Raw genomic sequence first — 18,535 nt, forward strand, 5'->3', positions numbered from 1 at the left:
AGATGAGGGATATGGGTTCGGGGGTTGCGGGGAGAAGAGAGGATTTTGGGAGTTGCAGAAGGGTGGGGGTGGGGAAAGGAAGGGATCTGAGTTTCGGGATTTTCTAGTTTTTTTTTTTTTTTTTTAATTTTAATATTTAGAAGATTTAGGTTTTTTTTTTTAAATTAATAAATGATTTTTTTTCCACGTAGCAGCCACATCAACACAAAAATATGGTAGCCACATCAACATTAACAGACTAATGGATGAAAAATCCAACGGATGTGTTATTTTGAAATAAAATGGTACTGGATGTATGAAAGTGAAATGTTTTAAAGTTGTTGTATGAGATTGTAATAGACCTCAAACATGAGGGGCTACTATGTAATTTACCCAAAATTCACCTCACCTGAAATCTAATCAATCTGAATTCTGAAACCCTCAAATTTGTTTCTCTACTCCGCCGCCCCATTCAATTCCAATCCGCCATGGAAACCCAATCTGCAGCAGCGATCCTGCTGAAATCATTCCGCCTAATCAATTCCCCCGCCGCCCACTGCCACTTCTTAGACCTCTCCGTCGTCTTCCTCCTCCCCCTCTCTTTCTTCCTTTCCTCCATTCTCTTCCCATCCCTTCTCGACCGATTCCCCAACTTCCAAATTTCCACCTCCGAAGCTCAACAAAACCAACCCCCACAATCACCGCCAAAACCCTTTTTTCCTTTCTCAACTTTGCCCTCTTCGTCCTTCTCTCCTCTCTCTGCGCCGTCGGATCAATCACCCACAGCGCCTTCCATGGATTCCATTGCCGCCCGCTGAACTTCCTATCCGCCGTCCGATCTGGTATCTCTTCCTTGTACCCTCTGTTGGGTACCCTTTTAGCTTCCCTGTTCGTTGTTCTATTGGTTTTGAAAACTTTTGCACTGTTCTTGTTCATGGCGGTTGGAGGGCTGACCTGCTGGGGTTTCCGGTGGACTACTTGTCACCATTCTTTACCGGTTTTGTGGCGGTGGTTGTGGCTGCTTTGTTGATGGTTTTGCTTTATCTTCAAGTGCTCTGGACTCTGGCTCCTGTGGTGGTTGTGCTGGAATCCACTGGGGGTTTCAATTCCTTGATTCGAAGCGCGAGGCCGGTCAAGGGAGCGGGGACGACCGCGGTATCTTTGATGCTGGTTTTTGGATGTCTGTCTGGGTTTTTACGGGTGTGTAGCTGGGTTTTGGAAATGGGGATTAATGAGGCTACTAGGTGGAAGAATTGGGGACTTGCAGTGCTATTAGGAGTGACTACTGTTTTCCTAATGTTACTTATCCTCCACAATGCTGCGACAAATATAGCGTTGTACCTGCATTGTAAGGCTGCACATGGTGAAGAGTTTGCTGATAGCTGTGATCATTTTCCCTTGCTCGTGGATGATGGAAATTGCTGATGCTGTTTCTGTAAGGCTTACTTGAACCAAATGCTTATGCTACTTGTGTATGTTATTGTAGTTGTATTTGTTTAGTTGCAAGTCAAGCAGCTTCAGTAATCTAGTAGAATTAGTAAAACTCTTTACCGAATTGCTCATGTTGTTTCCGTAAGGCCAAATTGCTACTTGTATGTTAATAGTATGTCATACATGTTTAGTTACAAGTAAAACAGCTCTGGTAATCGAGTTCCAGTATCTGTTTAACCGTTAGATTGTCTCTTTCCTGTTTCCTCTTTCTTTTCTCTGACTTGTTCTCGTGGCCAAACAAGTTTAGTTTTCCTTCCAGTATACCTGTAACCATCGACTCCCATCCAAGTTCTAATAGAAAAGGAATATAATAATACTAAATAACCTAATAAGTAATAAGCTTCATGATTCATGAACGAGCAAAAGAGACTAGGCACTGCAAGCACTGATGGATCAATGCACTTACAAGGGTAGATCAAATCTCCACCCTTGATCCGTCCACGTTGAGACCCCAACTTGATAAAGTCAGCCTCATAAGAGCGTCTCCAGTGGAGGTACCAACGTAACATCGTCTATTATGGTGTTAGGACCAGCCAGATGAAATGCAGGATTGTTTTGCTAGAGAAACGAATTCATATACATTCAAACCAAATTATATTATTATAGATTTCCATTGGATAAAGATAAAACTGCATGACCCTAAGAAGGGAACACATACAGTACAGAGTACATATTATTTGGCTCCACACACCTCAACTGTGGTCAACGTACATTGTGCATTCGAGTGACTAGGTCTTTATTGTGACTTTTGAGATCTTCATGCGTAGGTTGCCTCCACAGCCTCGACTTGTCTCTCAGTTGTTTTTATGTCAACTGCAGTGCTTGTTTTCTTGTTTTGGATCTTACTTTCTGTAATCACTGAATCTGTTCTGTTATGTTTTTCTTTGGCATCTCCATTCTCAGTATTATTGCATTCACTGATTGTTTTAGTCCAACCACATAGTTGCTCAGTTGCTGCATCATCTGTTTACAAACACCAAAAAATAGTTAAGGCCATGTTGGTATAGAATCTGTAGATACATGTGCATGTGAAAGTGCGTTGTGCATATATATGCACCGAAAACTAGTTGAGACGAACCTAGCCTTGGGACAGTATGGCCGTATGGGTGCCTTATGATGAGTGGGTTATCAAATGCAGTGGCAAAATCCTCCGAAGGTCGTCTTAACCAGTCTTTAGCTCCTATGAAGTGAACAGATTTGGCCTTGATAGGGTCTTTGTAGGCAATGTCACATATGCTGGGATCTCTGAACATTGCTCCTGATATTGATATACAAAACTTGAAAGGTGGATGATCCTTCAAAACCTTACCCTGCATCCCCCAAATTTGTACTTCAACTTCAATATGATATATTTGTATGTCTACATGTACAATCTTTCTATGTTAAGGGTGCCCTTAACTTTCTTAACCATGTTTCGTTAGATAAAGTTGAAATGAAAATGCATACTGTTGAACGGCTAAACGATACATATACCTGAGCTTGGTAGCCCAACAGGAGTCCTGATAGCGTCGCACCCTGCATAGAGATTTTGAGAATGTGGATTGAGCCCTGTGGAAGCAAACATATATATATATATATATATATATATATATGTGTGTGTGTGTTTGTGTGCGTGCGTGTGTGTGTGTGTGTGTGTGTGTGGGTGTACCTGAGAAAACCCAAGCAGACCATCAAAAGGGCCCTTAGTTGTTATGTAGTCGCATACATAAGTGATGCATTCTTCCAAGTTTGTGTACTCTGTGAAGTCCTGATGAACAACACCACAACAATTCAATTCATTTTCTGTGGATATCCTTGGGAAGCAGTAATGATGGTTGATGCGGTGCGGTGGTGACACTCATCACCATCATCCTCAAGCCTCAAGCTTGAGGTTTGAGGTGGTTAGCAAAAATGCACTCTATCAGTAAAAGTGTGTAATATTTACCTTGTCAAATTGAAACCACTCGTAATAAGGTGGTGGGTAGATGCCTTCAATGTCAGATTTTCCAGCAGCAGGAAATATACCATCGGGAAAATCCTGTAACCATAAAATAACCACCATGATTTTATATTTTTAATATTTCATGATCTCTTAAATATGTTTCGATTTTCTACGATCCAACCGTGCCCAAAAAAAAAAACAAAAACCAATTTTTTTTCAAATTTAGAGACTCCGTCTGTGTTGGCAACAGGACCAACTAACTGCTGTAATATTTCTCTTTTCAATGTGAAAAAAAAAACGTACGTAGGTGCATAGATACATACCATGTCAAATTGAGAGGCGATGGAAGGCCATTTGGTGGTAATTTGGTTTTTGAGAAACCTGCCGCTGGTTCTAAATCCATGGAGGCAAAGTATCTTCATCTTCTTCTGGCTTCCCATTGAACTCTCTCTTTCGTCTCACCACCACACTGTTCACTTCAATCCAATGCACACTTAAGAGCCAAATGAAAGAATGCAAATGAATGAATGCATAATATAGAGTAGAAACAGAGAGAGAGAAAGAGAGGAACGTGTTTCCATCTACCTACTTAAGACCCAACTACTCTCTCTCCCTCTCTCTCTCTCGTTCTTGTGGTTGGTTGGTGTTCCACGTGCAGTCCCCTACTACATACTTTGAAGCCACAACGACCCTCTACTCTTTAGTATGAATGTTACACGTCTTTTGATATTCTCATATGAATGTTACAAGCTAATCGATAAATTGTGTAACAATCATTTTTAAAAGAGATATCAAATCTTAGGTAGCGATATGATTCTGCATATTTGACATCAAAATTATTTCAACCCTAGTGTTTAGGAGTCAAATTTGACTGTACATATTTGCTGACTAAATTTGAAATCTTTCTATATAGGAGTCAAATTTGACATCAATGTCAAATTTATTTTTAATTAGTTTAGCATCCCTTATTCCACTAACACCTTAACCAACAAAAATTTGTTTCAACAATTTTTTTTTAATAAATACAACCCATTTAAAACTTTAATAAAAAAAAACAATATTTGACATAAGACTAAAGATTGTCACATCAACCATCAATTGTAATTTAATTATAATAATTAGACATTTCCATTGAAAGTGGTCTCACAAGTCCAAAACCAATAATGTTGGATTAGAAAAAATAGCAATCAACCGAAAACTATGCACATATATTAATTGAAAAATCATGAAAATATCTAGTTGCTTTCTCTTAGTACAAGTTCAATTATCCTTTAAAGGGGACAAGGGTGTTTCGTGGTGTAATCTAATCTATTTAACGGCAATTACGATAAATTTGGATGGTGATTTTAGTTGATAAATGAACTGAACATTTCGGCTAGGGGTGCCCTCAATTCTATTGACTGAGAGTGAAAGTCGAGCCACTCTTACGACTCAACACGATAAGTACTTGCAGACATAAGCATAGCCAAGTTTCAGCAATTTAAATCAGAGCACCGTAACCTTGTCAGAAAATACCGCAAGCATATCAAGAGAAGAGACTAACGAAAACGAAAGGGGCGGCAAGCGGGTAAATTTAATCCATCACTCTTCCCAAATTCATGTATTTTACATGCATTTCGGCTCTTTGGCTCTTCCATCAATCGAGGACAAATAAGTCACAAACTGCATAACACAAGTTCCAATCTCTTCAAACTTCATAATCTCTTCAAACTCTTCTTTCTCGCATCTATTTTCTTCTTTTCTACCTGCGCTTTTGTCAATCCACCTTCCTTCCTCACCGTAGTAGCAGACCCACCTACTCCCGTCTCCATTGGAGCTACAACGGGTGCCTGATCCTGACCATTTCCTCTAGTGGTGACTGTGCTAGGTGCCAGTAGTGATGGGGATGCAGAGATCACCAGCAAAGCAGCACCGGGTGCTGTGTTCTTTTGATCAGCATTAAGTGTCAAAGTGTTAGTTTGATCAACGTTCAGTGCAGTTGTCGACTCTGAAATAGCTCCTGTTTTAAACTTGTGTTTTGGCTTAGCATGGATTCCAGTATAAAGCCTACATGCAAGAAATGATGTCTACTTAAGTTGCACAGTCATGTGTAATAATATTATCTATAGTTCGTATATGCATCTTTCGGTTTCTATAACAATTGAGATAAAAGCCGGCATGAATAAGTTCCTTCCCCTGCTCCATTTATCTGAAACCCGAAGCAGATGACATTATTACTATAGCTCACCTTGCATGTCTTGCATACTCCTCATAATTTTCAAGGAGCATCTTGCCTGCCTGTTCATTCAAAGCTGATTCTGGAAATGGTTCAATCAATAGACATCTAACTACCTGTTATCACAAAGCACGGAGCCAACACAACTTGAGTTTGTAAGAGAACACAAAAATCTCAGATGAATAAGCAGAAATGAAAGAATATAACTGAACCATCAAGGGAACTTACAATCAGAACATGTCGTAATCCAAGACTTGGATTCCAATCCTTTTTCAAGGTGTTGACACAAATCTCACCGTTAGTCGCAATGTTTGGATGGAAAATCTTCGTCAGGAAGTAGCCTACAACAATTATTTTCCAGAAATTATAATCCAAATAGGGACTAAAAGAGTTATACTATATATAGGCCTTTCATCAACAAAAACATCTTCAGTTGTATGGTCACACATTCCAAACAGAACGAGGGAACAGAAATATGACATGTCCAGTTAAATGATAGTGTTATCAATTACGTCATTTATGATCATAGTCAAACAAACCTTTAGGAGGAGAGTGCGGAAAGTCCCTAGACAATAACAACTTCATGTGGAAAACACCATTCTCATAAGGAGTGCCAGCTGCAAGGCCAAGACCGTAGCTCAGTAAATATCTCAAAATTATTCAAACGATGCAGGAGCGAAAGACTAAATTACAATTTACGGCAAAAAATAAACGTGCCTGGCCCTTCGATATCAGCATATATGATTGAAAAATCATCATCGTTAAGCCCAACTTGAATGCCTTCAGGAGGGGATTCATCAAGACTCTTCAATTCCTTCGCAAGTTGCTTAATTACATTTGGTGGGAGATTTTCATTCGTAGCCTGAAATGTTACATGACCAAAAGAATTGTAAGAAGAGTTTGAAAGGAAAAGGACGAAGAAATCATCAGTTGCAAACTGCAAATAAGAAGAAGCATGACAGTCCATTTGTTTCAAAGAAGAAAGATAGACTCCAAATAAACCAAACAAACAATGTGTGCACATAAACTCTGAACTGCTATATTCCCATGTTTATGTTTCAATAAAACAAGGATTAATTATTTACACCAGGAATGGAGTTTCATGCACATACGTATTGCTGTAAATTGTTAAACCACCATGTAGTCTCAAAGTAAAACGAAAAAATCTCAAATTAGTTTTGGATGAATAAGCATGCAATTAAATATCTATCTGCCTTTGATTTAGTCCAGTGCCAGTGCATGGCGACATACTAGTCCATATAACTATCATGTTCTATTTTATTATAGTTTGGCAATGGTGAAAAGCAAAAGAATTAATTTTTATGTACACAGACACAACATTACCATAAGAAAAAAAAAGGAATGAAGTCCTCAAGAAAACTTTGGCTACCAAAAAGAGAATCAGCAATTCAGCTTTTTTTTGCGCCACAAAATTCCCAACTGCACTGATTAGAGTGCTAGAATAACGCAAGCCGTAAGCCGATATGCCTGCAATAACAAACTAACATTTAAATGAAAAATTAGGAAAGTATAAGTAAGATCAGTGATGTCTCATAATGACAAATAGAAGACAGAATGAACAAGCATGAGACACAAACCCTTGCTGCTCAAACGTTAAACAGAGTATTATTAGCATTTGATTGCCAACAATAACATAAAAACTGTAATGCAGACAGCAGGCAAGTAGGTAGGTAGATCTTAAGAATATCTGAGATTGCATACAGGACAGACATGAACACATTTTGCATAAACTGTTTGGCCCGTGCAAGAGTCTTGATACCAAGAGCCAATCAATCAAACGATATAGTTTTTCATTAAAATCAATCTTATCAGACCTTGTGAATTCATTCTGTAAGCTATGGAATACCAATAATATGGAAGAAGTAGAGGGAATGGATTTAAACTAGTTACAATTTCTCTGATTCCCTGATAGAGATATTTGAAACAGAAAAAAGAAAGGTACAAAGTAATATGATTATACTGAACTAAACATTACCTCCCAAAACCATTGCGAAACATACATTCCCAAATCCTCATGACTATCAATCCAATCTTGTATCTGTCCCCTTAGAATTACCACTGATACTACCTAAACAGTTATCACACATAACTGATATTCACAAATCAAGTTTGACTTCAATTAAGTCATGCAACAATTAAATCTCTCCTCTCATCCTTTCGTCTTGTAACCTACATTTCCTACATTCTCATTTTCTCACCTTCTTTTGCCAGACTAGGGCAGATTGCTTAGTTTCCAGATAACGGCTTAGTTGAGTTGATTTGAGCATCAAAAGTAAAGGTTTCTCCTACAATTTGGCTCTCTAAAAGGTTGGTTTGAGCGTGAGATAGGGGATCAATAGTTTGGAAAGCTGCAAAAGAGATTCGGCCTGTTTTTCTCCAATTGTTATATTTACAAAAATATAAATCAATAAAGTTTTGAATACAAGATATGTTTAAAAGAAATGATCCTCACAAAAACAAATATCATTAGAGTCATTACAATCCAAATTCCAATTACAGGCATAATTACTTTAAGCTAAAACTTAAGACACACAATGCGCTTTCAACGAAGGAAGAATATAAAAAGTAAAGAGAAGTGCAAAAGCCAGCATATTCCAACTTTTGAAACCTCTAAAAGACAAGCGATGAACAACTACATCCTGAATCCACTAACACCTAAAGTTATTACCAAAACCAGCTCACACTAACTTCAAATCAATATCCACACAAATATGATAAAGTCAACAAAACCCAAATGGCTTATCTTTCATATAAGGAGAGCGAGGGAGGGAGAGAGCTTTAGCTTTCAAGCAAACATCCATAAAAACAACAACCCAGTTGCCCAGAAAGCAAGAAAAGCACCTCAAACGAGAAAACCCAAATTAAATCAAACAAGAAAGGTCAGGTACCAAAACCCTGATGCCCAAAAATACCAATTTTCCCCATTTTGCAGGATACAAATTACAGATTGGTAATTGTTTACTCAAGAAACAAAATCAGAACCACACAAGTCGATAATCGAACTCAGAAAAAGAACACCAGACAGCCAAGAAGCATCAAATTGACCAAAATGGCCGTCCAGGAAGACAGATTGAAAGCAAAAACCGAAACCAAAGAAAGAAATTTACCCGACCCAGATGAGAATTCGCCTATAAGCTCAGTCAATTGTTGTCCTTCAAGGCGACGATAGAGGGCTTAGAGAGAGACTTAAAGAGAGAGAGAGCGAGATTGTACTTGGAATGATTGAAAGGGGTGATTTTGAGGAAGGAGAAACTATGTATTATATTATTATTTAGACAGATAATTCAAATTTTACTGACTTACTTTTAAAAGTTTCAGATTAAACTCTTAAATATCAGTAAAATTTAAAATAAATCCACTCAACGTTTAAAAAGGACGGAATCAAAAAGTAGGTTTAAAAAAAATATTAAATAAAAACCAGGTGACGCTCTGCATGAATCATGAGGGTTTTTGTAGACGTTGGATCGTCTATGGTAGCACTGGCAGCGGCAGTAGTGGCGATTGCAGCTTTATTGACGGTGATGGTGGAAACAATAGTGGTGGTGATGGCGGCAGTGGTGTAAGAATGATGGTTGGAGTTATAAGTGGTGGCGGTGACAGTGAGGGAGATGGCGATGACGATGGCGATGGAGGTAGGGTGCGACGACGGTGGTGGCAACAACAATGGTAAGGGTATGGTAGTCGTGCAAATAGTGACGTGTGGTGGTTGGGGTGGAGATGTTACAATCTTCTAGCAACGACAATGGTGGTTGTGGTGGCAGTGGTGGTGATTATGGTTGTGGTTGTAGTTGTAGCCTTGTGACGGTGGTGGTTGGCGATGGTGACGACAACGATGGTGCTGGTAATGGCAGTTGTGGTTGTGGTGGTAGTGGCGGCAGCAGAGGCAGTGGTGGTGGTAGTGGTGGTGGTGACGATTGTGGTGGCCGTAGTGGTGGCAACGATGTTAGTGGTAATTGCATTATTGATGTAAGGTTAGTGGTTGTAGTTCAAAAGAGAAAATGTATGTAGATTTATAAATAATTTCCTTTTTAAAAATTAATGAGCATATTACAAGAATTAAAATTATCCATTAAAGAACCAACTTGGCTTTTAAGGCTTTTAAAAGCAACCTACATGTTCATTTTAAAAGCTATTGTCTGGAGGACATTAATTTAAAAATAAGCATGATATTTTATTTTTAACAAACATCTTTTTTATTACTTAATTTTAAAGTGAAGCAATTATAGGTAAAAAAAAAATTGCAATACCAAGCGAGGCCTTAATCCAAATTCGACTTTTATTAGTTTAACTAGTTGGGTTAGAATTATGTAGAAATCAGTTTGATTCCAACTCTACCTCGAGTTAATGATCCAAACTGTCTAATATTTTAGGTGTTTTATCATAGCTCGTTTTTGAAAAAAAAAATCGCCCAAATAAAAAACCATAGGACTATTTAATAATGGACATAGTCTAATCAACATAAACTAGAGCTACATCAAGACGAGCTAAGCCAGGTGAATAACAGTTACTTATGAAACGATCAAACATATTCCCTTCATTAGTGTTTTCAAGAAGCAATGTGTTTATCTATTTTCTTCATCACAATTAAGTTCGTTAATACTTTTAAATTCTTCTATGAATGTAGATTTCAGATTGTTAAAATTGATGCAAAGATATCGCACAAATAATCAATGGGAGATGAAAATGCCTTGGAATTGGCATTTCATTTTGTAGTGGCCGAAAAGCTCTAGTGGACGGGATATGAATATTATCTTGACCGGAAAATGTAAATTTACATTTTTTTTTACATCTTTTAGAGATGGACCCCACCAGTCAAATAGAGAAAAATGAAATTTTAAATTGACTTTTTTTTTTTTATCCCATCGTAGTAGAACACGCGTTTACATCTCACCAAAATGAAAATAGGACACAAGTGTAGCTTTGAAATCTCAAATTTACATATTTTCATTGAAAATGCTATTAAAACCATATGGTACAACTACTTTTTCTCACTTACACAATCCTAAGTAGTCACCACTTAAACAAAACAACACAAAGGTAAAGTCAATTGACGCGATTGAGAGGCTATGTCCCGCCACCTTTTCGTATAATCATGTATATACAAATTATTATTATCTATTTTATCTAAAGAGAAATAGAGGGTGCAGTATAGACAAAAAGAGAAAACTAGAGAATAGGTTGAGGAATTTTGTGTGTTATTCTCCAGTCCTTATGCCTTTATAGTAAATCAATGATGATTCCTTGCCTTGCAAGTAATACAATCCTAAAGAGAAAGGATCCTCTAGTATCCTAAATACAATCTACTAATGATTTACCTAATCATAGGTACGCTAAAATTATATTTACAACACTCTCTCTTAATAGTGTAAATACTAAGTAGACCGTGCATCATATCTTCATGGAAAATGTAGAAGCAGTTGATGAAGTCATCTCATCTCGTTGGCATAAGGAGCAAAAAAGAGTCTCAAAACAAACGGAAGAATGGATAGGTAGTAAAACTTACAAAATTCGCTATGGTAAAACCTAAGGTGGGACAAAAACCCATAGTCTAAGGAAAAAAATGTGAAGTTACATTAAGTCAACTAAATGTCTTCAGGACGCAACAAAACACTCACAAGGGTATGATCAGCCCATGATAGGTGTCTCATTAAAACCTAGTCAGGTAGAAAAATATAGTGGAAAAAAATGCTCCTAATTGTAGAGAGAAAAAATACATTAAGCCGAAATGTACCAAAGGCACGTCTAGGACAGTGAACAAGAAGAAGTTGAAGGAATCAAAAGAGGTGACTCCGAAAGTGATTCTAGCCAAGGCATCTAAAAAGAAAATCAGGTTAGCGAGCGGCTCCAGAGGTGGCCAAGATATAGCGTCAGAGACCGTTGATCTCACTTCTTCAAGCAAGGAGAATTCGCAGCAAGCTCCCATAGTCTCTAGCGGAGAAAGACGTAAGTACCAACGTAGATTATTTAGCTACTAGATTATATCAATACACAAGTAGACGCATGTGTACACCGGACAAGGATTGTCTGCCCTCCTTGTTCAAGTGCCCTCCCATGCCCTCCTGTTTTGTGTGGTCACGGTTAAACCACGTCAACATTTTATATTACTATTCATTTTTGTCTTATTATCTCTATAAAAAAAATAATATAAAATGTTGACGTAGCTTAACCGTGACCACACAAAACAAGAGGGCACGAGAACAAGGAGGGCAGACAATCCTTGTCCGTGTACACTAGACCTGGCAAACGGGTCGTGTCTGTCGTGTTCGTGTCGTTTTCATGTAACACCTGTTATCTTAACGGATCGTGTCTTGTTACACCCGTTATCTTAACGGGTCCTTAACACGTCATGTCACTTTACCCAACGGGTAAAGTGACCCGACCCGTTATGACCCATTAAGAAAAATATAATTTTTTTCTTAAATTTGCACATACCACACATTGTCACATAAATATTACTTCAAAACATTAAAACACATTTTTCGTTTAAGTACTACATCTACACTTGAAAATAAGAGTCTAATAAACAAACATCCATACACTACTAGTCTATTACAAAATATTAAATGTGCAAGGATATGCAAAATGAAAGAGTTTTTGTTTTCAAGGTTGTGAAGCCTTTCTCAAACGTTTAAACCTTACCAATGGAACTCAAAGTTTGCATTTTATTCCTTTTACAAAATCCTCAATTTTCATCGATCATCATAACATAAGATTTTGTGGTATCCACTTGTGTAGATATTTTAAATTGACAATCAAATTAATTCATTGTGTTCATATAGGATCAAGGAGTGTAGCTGTAATAAAATCATCAAAATCAGAGTTAAAATAACCGTTAAATCGTGATTTTTCGTTTATAACCTTCGAAAAGTTTAGTCCCGTTACTTGATCTCTGAATGTTTGTTTTTTGCAATTTTTGGCATATGCGATCTTGAAGTATATACAAACATGTTTGATGGTTGGATCATTGAAACTAGTTTCGTAGAATGCGTATCCCATTAAAACAATAGATTCACTAACTTTTAAGAGTTTATTCATACTTTCATTAAGTATAACATAAGATTTTGTGGTATCCACTAGTGTAAATATTTTAAATTGAAGATTGAGTTCATTCATTGTATTCATATAGGGTCAAGGAGTGTAGTTGTAAAAAATCATCAAAATCGGAGTTAAAATAACCATTAAATCGTGATTTTTTGTTAATAACCGTCGAAAAATTTTGTCCCACTACTTGATCTCTAAATGTTTATTTTTTACGATTTTTGACATATGCGATCTCGAAGCATATACAAACAAATTTGACAGTTGGATCGTTGAAATTAGTATCGTAGAATGCGTATCCCATCAAAATAATAGATTCACTAACACTTAAGAGTTTATTCATACTTCATTAAGTATATCATAAGATTTTGTGGTATCCACTATTGTAAATATTTTAAATTGAAGATCGAGTTCATTCATTGTATTCATATAGGGTCAAGGAGTGTAGCAGTAAGAAATCATCAAAATCAGAGTTCAAATAACTGTTAAATCGTGATTTTTCGTTGATAACCGTAGAAAAGTTTTGTCCCGTTACTTGATCTCTGAATGTTTGTTTTTTGCAATTTTTGGCGTATGTGATCTCGAAATATATACAAACATTTTTTATGGTTTGATCATTGAAACTAGTTTCGTAGAATGTGTATCCCATAAAAACATTAGATTCACTAACATTTGAGAGTTTATTCAAACTTTCATTAAGTATAACATAAGATTTTGTGGTATCCACTAATGTAAATATTTTAAATTAAAGATCGAGTTCATTCATTGTATTAATATAGGGTCAAGGAGTGTGGTTGTAAAAAATCATCAAAATCAGAGTTAAAATAACCGTTAAATCGTGATTTTTCGTTGATAACCGTCGAAAAGTTTTGTCTCGTTACTTGATTTCTGAATGTTTGTTTTTTTCGATTTTTGGTGCATGCGATCTTGAAGCATATACAAACAAGTTTGACGATTGGATCGTTGAAATTAGTTTTGTAGAATGCGTATCGCATCAAAATGATAGATTCACTAACACTTAAGAGTTTATTCGTACTTTCATGAAGTATAACATAAGATTTTGTGGTATCCACTAGTGTAAATATTTTAAATTGAATATCGAGTTCATTCATTATATTCATATAGGGTCAAGGAGTGTAGCTGTAAAAAATTATCAAAATCGGAGTTAAAATAACCGTTAAATCGTGATTTTTCATTGATAACCGTCGAAAAGTTTTGTCCCACTACTTGATCTCTGAATGTTTGTTTTTTACGATTTTTGGCGTATGCGATCTCGAAGCATATACAAACACGTTTGACGGTTGGATCATTGAAATTAGTTTCATAGAATGCGTATCCCATCAAAATGATAGATTCACTAACACTTAAAAGTTTATTCATACTTCAATAAGTATAACATAAGATTTTGTGGTATCCACTAGTGTAAATATTTTAAATTGAAGATCGAGTTCATTCATTGTATTCATATAGGGTCAAGGAGTGTAGTTGTAAAAAATCATCAAAATTGGAGTTAAAATAATCGTTAAATCGTGATTTTTCGTTGATAACCGTCGAAAAGTTTTGTCTCGTTACTTGATCTCTGAATGTTTGTTTTTTACGATTTTTGGCATATGCTATCTTGAAGCATATACAAACAAGTTTGACGATTGGATCGTTGAAGTTAGTTTCGTAGAATGCGTACCCCATCAAAATGATAGATTCACTAGCACTTAAGAGTTTATTCATAGTTTCATTAAGTATAACATAAGATTTTGTGGTATCCACTTATGTAAATATTTTAAATTGAAGATCGAGTTCATTCATTGTATTCATATAGGGTCATGGAGTGTAGCTGTAAAAAATCATCAAAATCGAAGTAAAATAACCGTGAAATCGTGATTTTTTGTTGATAACCGTCGAAAAGTTTTGTCTCGTTACTTGAGCTCTGAATGTTTGTTTTTTGAGATTTTTGGTGTATGCGATTTTGAAGCATATACAAACAAGTTTGACTGCTGGATCATTGAAATTAGTTTCGTAGAATGCGTATCCCACAAAAACAATAGATTCACTAACACTTAGAGTTTATTTATATTTTCATTAAGTATAACATAAGATTTTGTGGTATCCACTAGTGTAAATATTTTAAATTGAAGATCAAGTTCATTCATTGTATTCATATAGGGTCAAGGAGTGTAGTTGTAAAAAATCATCAAAATCAAAATTAAAATAACCGTTAAATCGTGATTTTTCGTTGATAACCGTCGAAAAGATTTGTCTCGTTACTTGATCTCTGAATGTTTGTTTTTTACGAATTTTGGCGTATGCGATCTTGAAGCATATACAAACAAGTTTGACGATTGGATCATTGAAATTAGTTTCGTAGAATGCGTATCCCATCAAAATGATAGATTCATTAACACTTAAGAGTTTATTCATACTTTCATTAAGTATAACATAAGATTTTGTGGTATCCACTAGTGTAAATATTTTAAATTGAAGATCGAGTTCATTCATTGTATTCATATAGGGTCAAGGAGTGTAGCTGTAAAAAATCATCAAAATCGAAGTTAAAATAACCGTTAAATCATGATTTTTCGTTGATAATCGTTGAAATTTTGTCCCATTACTTAATCTTTGAATGTTTGTTTTTTGCTGATGCGATCTCGATGCATATACAAACAAGTTTGACGGTTGGATTGTTGAAATTAGTTTCGTAGAATTCGTATCCCATCAAGTTCAATGGTATATATATATATATATATATATATATATATATATATATATTTATATTTATGTATATATATTTATATTTATGTATATATATATATATTTATATATTAAGTAGACTTAAATTTATTTATTTTGTACATATAACACTTCAGAAATTGAATGATATGTATATTTAAGCCGATCCAATGGTCACCAATTTTTAATATTTAATTTAATATATATATATATATATATATATATATATATAATTATTATAGTTTTAGGGGTATAAAATTGTTAAATTAATATATATAATTATTATAGTATTTTTTAGGGTTATAAAATTATAAAATTAATATTTTGCTTATCGTGTATCGTGTTACCCACGTGTATACCAGAACCAACCCATTATTTTAACAGGTGCTTATCAGGTTACCCGATAACGACCCGATTCGTTATTGTGTCGACCCGAACACCTGTTAATTTCGTGTCATGTCGAGTCAGGTTATCATGTCGTGTCAAGAATTACCAGACCTAGTGTACACCCACATGCTTGTACTCGCACTAGTAGATGCTAGTATTTATTATTGTTTTACATGTATGAATTTTGAATTGTGATTGATGTGCTATTTTTCTAAACTATATATTTTAGTAGATATTAGTCTATAGTTTTCAATCTATATTGAATTTTGCAAAACGGGGTTAGTACTTTTGAAATGTTTTGACTAGATAAATGATTATGATTAACTCACACTTTGTTTTTTTGTCCTTTAGGATCTAGTAAGACTAAGGCAGCGTTTGAGGGCGAGTGGGCTTGGCAGTAGTGTAGTCTTCTTACTTTGTAGGGTGATTTACTCTGTCTTATCTATCTAGTTGTAATAAGGCATGATCAAACTTTAGAGTATGTACTACTGATATGCTTGAACATGACGTGATAATAATAGGATTGAACCCTAATGTGTCCCCACTTTGGAAGGCTGTTGTAGGATTTGTGAGATAATTTTAGTGTTAAATGAAATTGAGCTTTTTAATTCAAATTCATTCATATCATTAATTTATTACCTATGGCTTCATCATCATTTTGGTGATGGCCAGCACATCTCTGCCCATAGATTAATACTAGAACCCAAATCACACAATGCTTTTTCAAATAAATTAGTTGTAATAGTGCCTTGTAATTTTGAAACTCCCTCTATCTTTTTGTTTGAGTTGAAGCTCTCTTTGAACTACTGCACTACATTCTTCAGTCAACAAAATCTTCTCATGATCACGGACTTTTCTTTTCTTCGAGATGATGTCCTTCATGAACTTCACATAATTAGGCATTTGCTCCGGAGCATCGACAAAAGAAATATTAATCACCAATTTCTTAAGAATTGCCAAGCACTTGGAATATTTTTTGTCATCTTTATTCTTGTTGAGCCGTTTTGCGAAAATTGAATAGGAGGCACATACAATTTCACAATAGGGGCAGGCAGCTTGGGGTGTGGCATGGCTGCAGAGAAGCTTTTGCGATGGTTCATCTGGTGGCTAACGGCTATAAAACGTCATGCTGCTCTTGTGCAGCTTTTTCGACCTCTTCCTCCTCAATATTGGGGTCCAAATCTGTTACAGTATTCACTTGTTTTCCTTTCCGAAGAGTGAGTGATTGCCATTACTTGCTTTTGATTTCCCATATTAACTTCAGTTTGGCTTCGAAAAGAACGCTTTTCTCCAACAGCCACTGCATAAGCTAGCTAGCCTATTTGAACCTCTAAATTTTTTATCAAGGCAGCTTGCTTTTTAAGAGTTGTCTCAGTTTTGCTCAATAATTTGTATTGATGGAAAAAGTGTTTACAATACTGGCAAGCTGAGCAATGATATCTTCCAAATTATTCTTCTTCTATTGAGGTTACAAACCCAGGGGTGGTTTTTGCTCCTCCCCTAATTGTTGTTCTATGAGAGACTAAGGTGATTCCTCCATCCTTGATAAATATTGGTGTATGGATCATTACCTGGATGTCTATAAGCATTCACCATGTTTGCTTGCTCTTGAATAAATTATGGAAAATCAACTCCATACAGACAAGCAATTGTGGTATGCCCAGGAACGACACATATAGAACAAATCTCTTGAATTGGTGCTCTCCCCTTCATTACAAGCAAAGTGTCCAATTTTGCTAGCAATCACCTCAACTTGTGCCTTTGAAGTAAAAGCATTAGAATTATATATTAATCTCAAAATTTCCGGCACGCTTTCCTCTTACTTTAAAATGTTACGTTTCAACTTATAGAGTACCAAAAAGTGTTTGACATTCAGCTGGTGTCTTGTTCTTAATTGATCCCCCCACATAGTTATACACTGCAATTTGCTTGAAACAGTTAATGCCTTATAAAGTATCCACATGAGAACTAGAGTAGGTAAACTATAGTGTGGACAATGAATTAACAAATTATTGAATATCTCACACGCCTAAAAAAAGTGTCATCAGTCTGTTGAGTAAACAACATGGTATTATCTCTACGTGTATTAGTCTTCTGGTTAAAAAGAATTTCTCAAAAAATTTATTCTAAATATGTTCTAATGCGTCTGGGTTCCAGGCCTCAAGGAATTCAACCATGGCTTTGTTTTGTCTTTCACAATGTACATAAAGGAGGGCATCATATTAAAATGAATATTCTTCAACTCCAAATTTCGGGCAACAGCAAGGAGAACAATGCTTGAAGGTGACGTAGGAATAGTCTGAATATCAAGGTCTCCCATCGTCTCATTTTGTTCAAATGTCATCTTCACCTCTTGCCAATTTTCTTTCTCACTAACTTCTCTTTGTTTCTTTTCGGAAAAAAAAAAAAAAAAAAACCTTCTCTTTGTTCCTTACGTATTTCACAAAGTTTTTTTTTCTCAATTTCAAGTTCAAACTCAAGTAGAACGCAACCCGACAAATGCGTACCAAGCATACACTTCAAGAAACAATGAAAAACAGTTCAAATGCACCGAAAAAAAAATTAACAAAATTAAAAAAAGGAAATAAAAGAATAAAATAAAAAATCACAAAAGTAAATTAAATTAAACTGGACCTAAGGCAATGGTGTCAAATACTTGTTGTCATAATTTTTCACGCTGCAAACCTAGAGTGAGTGGAGAATCCCGAATCTAGTGCGCGAGATGAAAATTAAATAAAAAGTAAGAAAAATGAGATAGG

The 18,535-nt window shown here is 35.7% G+C and overlaps 3 protein-coding genes and 1 non-coding gene across 5 annotated transcripts; 2 read left to right on the forward strand and 2 right to left on the reverse strand.

The window, feature by feature from the left end:
- Window positions 1-2,047: 2,047 nt before the first annotated feature.
- Window positions 2,048-4,212, reverse strand: LOC103449918 (uncharacterized). The gene is made up of 6 exons (XM_029090725.2): window positions 3,715-4,212; window positions 3,395-3,487; window positions 3,119-3,217; window positions 2,944-2,985; window positions 2,549-2,780; window positions 2,048-2,433 (listed from the first exon to the last, which is right to left on the reverse strand). The coding sequence occupies exons 1-6, from the start codon at window positions 3,829-3,831 to the stop codon at window positions 2,228-2,230; spliced, it is 789 nt and encodes a 262-aa protein (XP_028946558.2). The 5' UTR covers window positions 3,832-4,212; the 3' UTR covers window positions 2,048-2,227.
- Window positions 4,213-4,959: 747 nt separating this feature from the next.
- On the reverse strand, window positions 4,960-9,051 carry LOC103449919 (ubiquitin-conjugating enzyme E2 22-like). Of its 2 annotated transcripts, none has more exons than XM_008389246.4 (7): window positions 8,735-9,051; window positions 6,951-7,094; window positions 6,324-6,468; window positions 6,146-6,223; window positions 5,835-5,947; window positions 5,619-5,722; window positions 4,960-5,437 (listed from the first exon to the last, which is right to left on the reverse strand). In XM_008389246.4, exons 2-7 carry the CDS (start codon window positions 6,951-6,953, stop codon window positions 5,086-5,088), a joined length of 795 nt encoding a protein of 264 aa, XP_008387468.3. In that variant the 5' UTR covers window positions 6,954-7,094; window positions 8,735-9,051; the 3' UTR covers window positions 4,960-5,085. The 2 variants fall into 2 exon arrangements, with proteins under 2 accessions (XP_008387468.3, XP_008387469.3); XM_008389247.4 differs by having other exon boundaries at window positions 6,951-7,107; window positions 8,735-8,948.
- A 9-nt stretch (window positions 9,052-9,060) lies between these two features.
- Window positions 9,061-10,294, forward strand: LOC139189830 (putative glycine-rich cell wall structural protein 1). Its single transcript, XM_070809063.1, has 3 exons — window positions 9,061-9,293; window positions 9,416-9,598; window positions 10,252-10,294. The coding sequence occupies exons 1-3, from the start codon at window positions 9,061-9,063 to the stop codon at window positions 10,292-10,294; spliced, it is 459 nt and encodes a 152-aa protein (XP_070665164.1).
- A 7,461-nt stretch (window positions 10,295-17,755) lies between these two features.
- On the forward strand, window positions 17,756-17,861 carry LOC114820289 (small nucleolar RNA R71). Its single transcript, XR_003767780.1, has one exon. It is a non-coding gene; the product is annotated as a small nucleolar RNA R71 (small nucleolar RNA).
- Window positions 17,862-18,535: the final 674 nt, after the last annotated feature.

The sequence above is a fragment of the Malus domestica genome, chromosome 12 (assembly GCF_042453785.1).
Source record: "Malus domestica chromosome 12, GDT2T_hap1".
NCBI classification, from domain to species: Eukaryota; Viridiplantae; Streptophyta; class Magnoliopsida; order Rosales; family Rosaceae; genus Malus; species Malus domestica.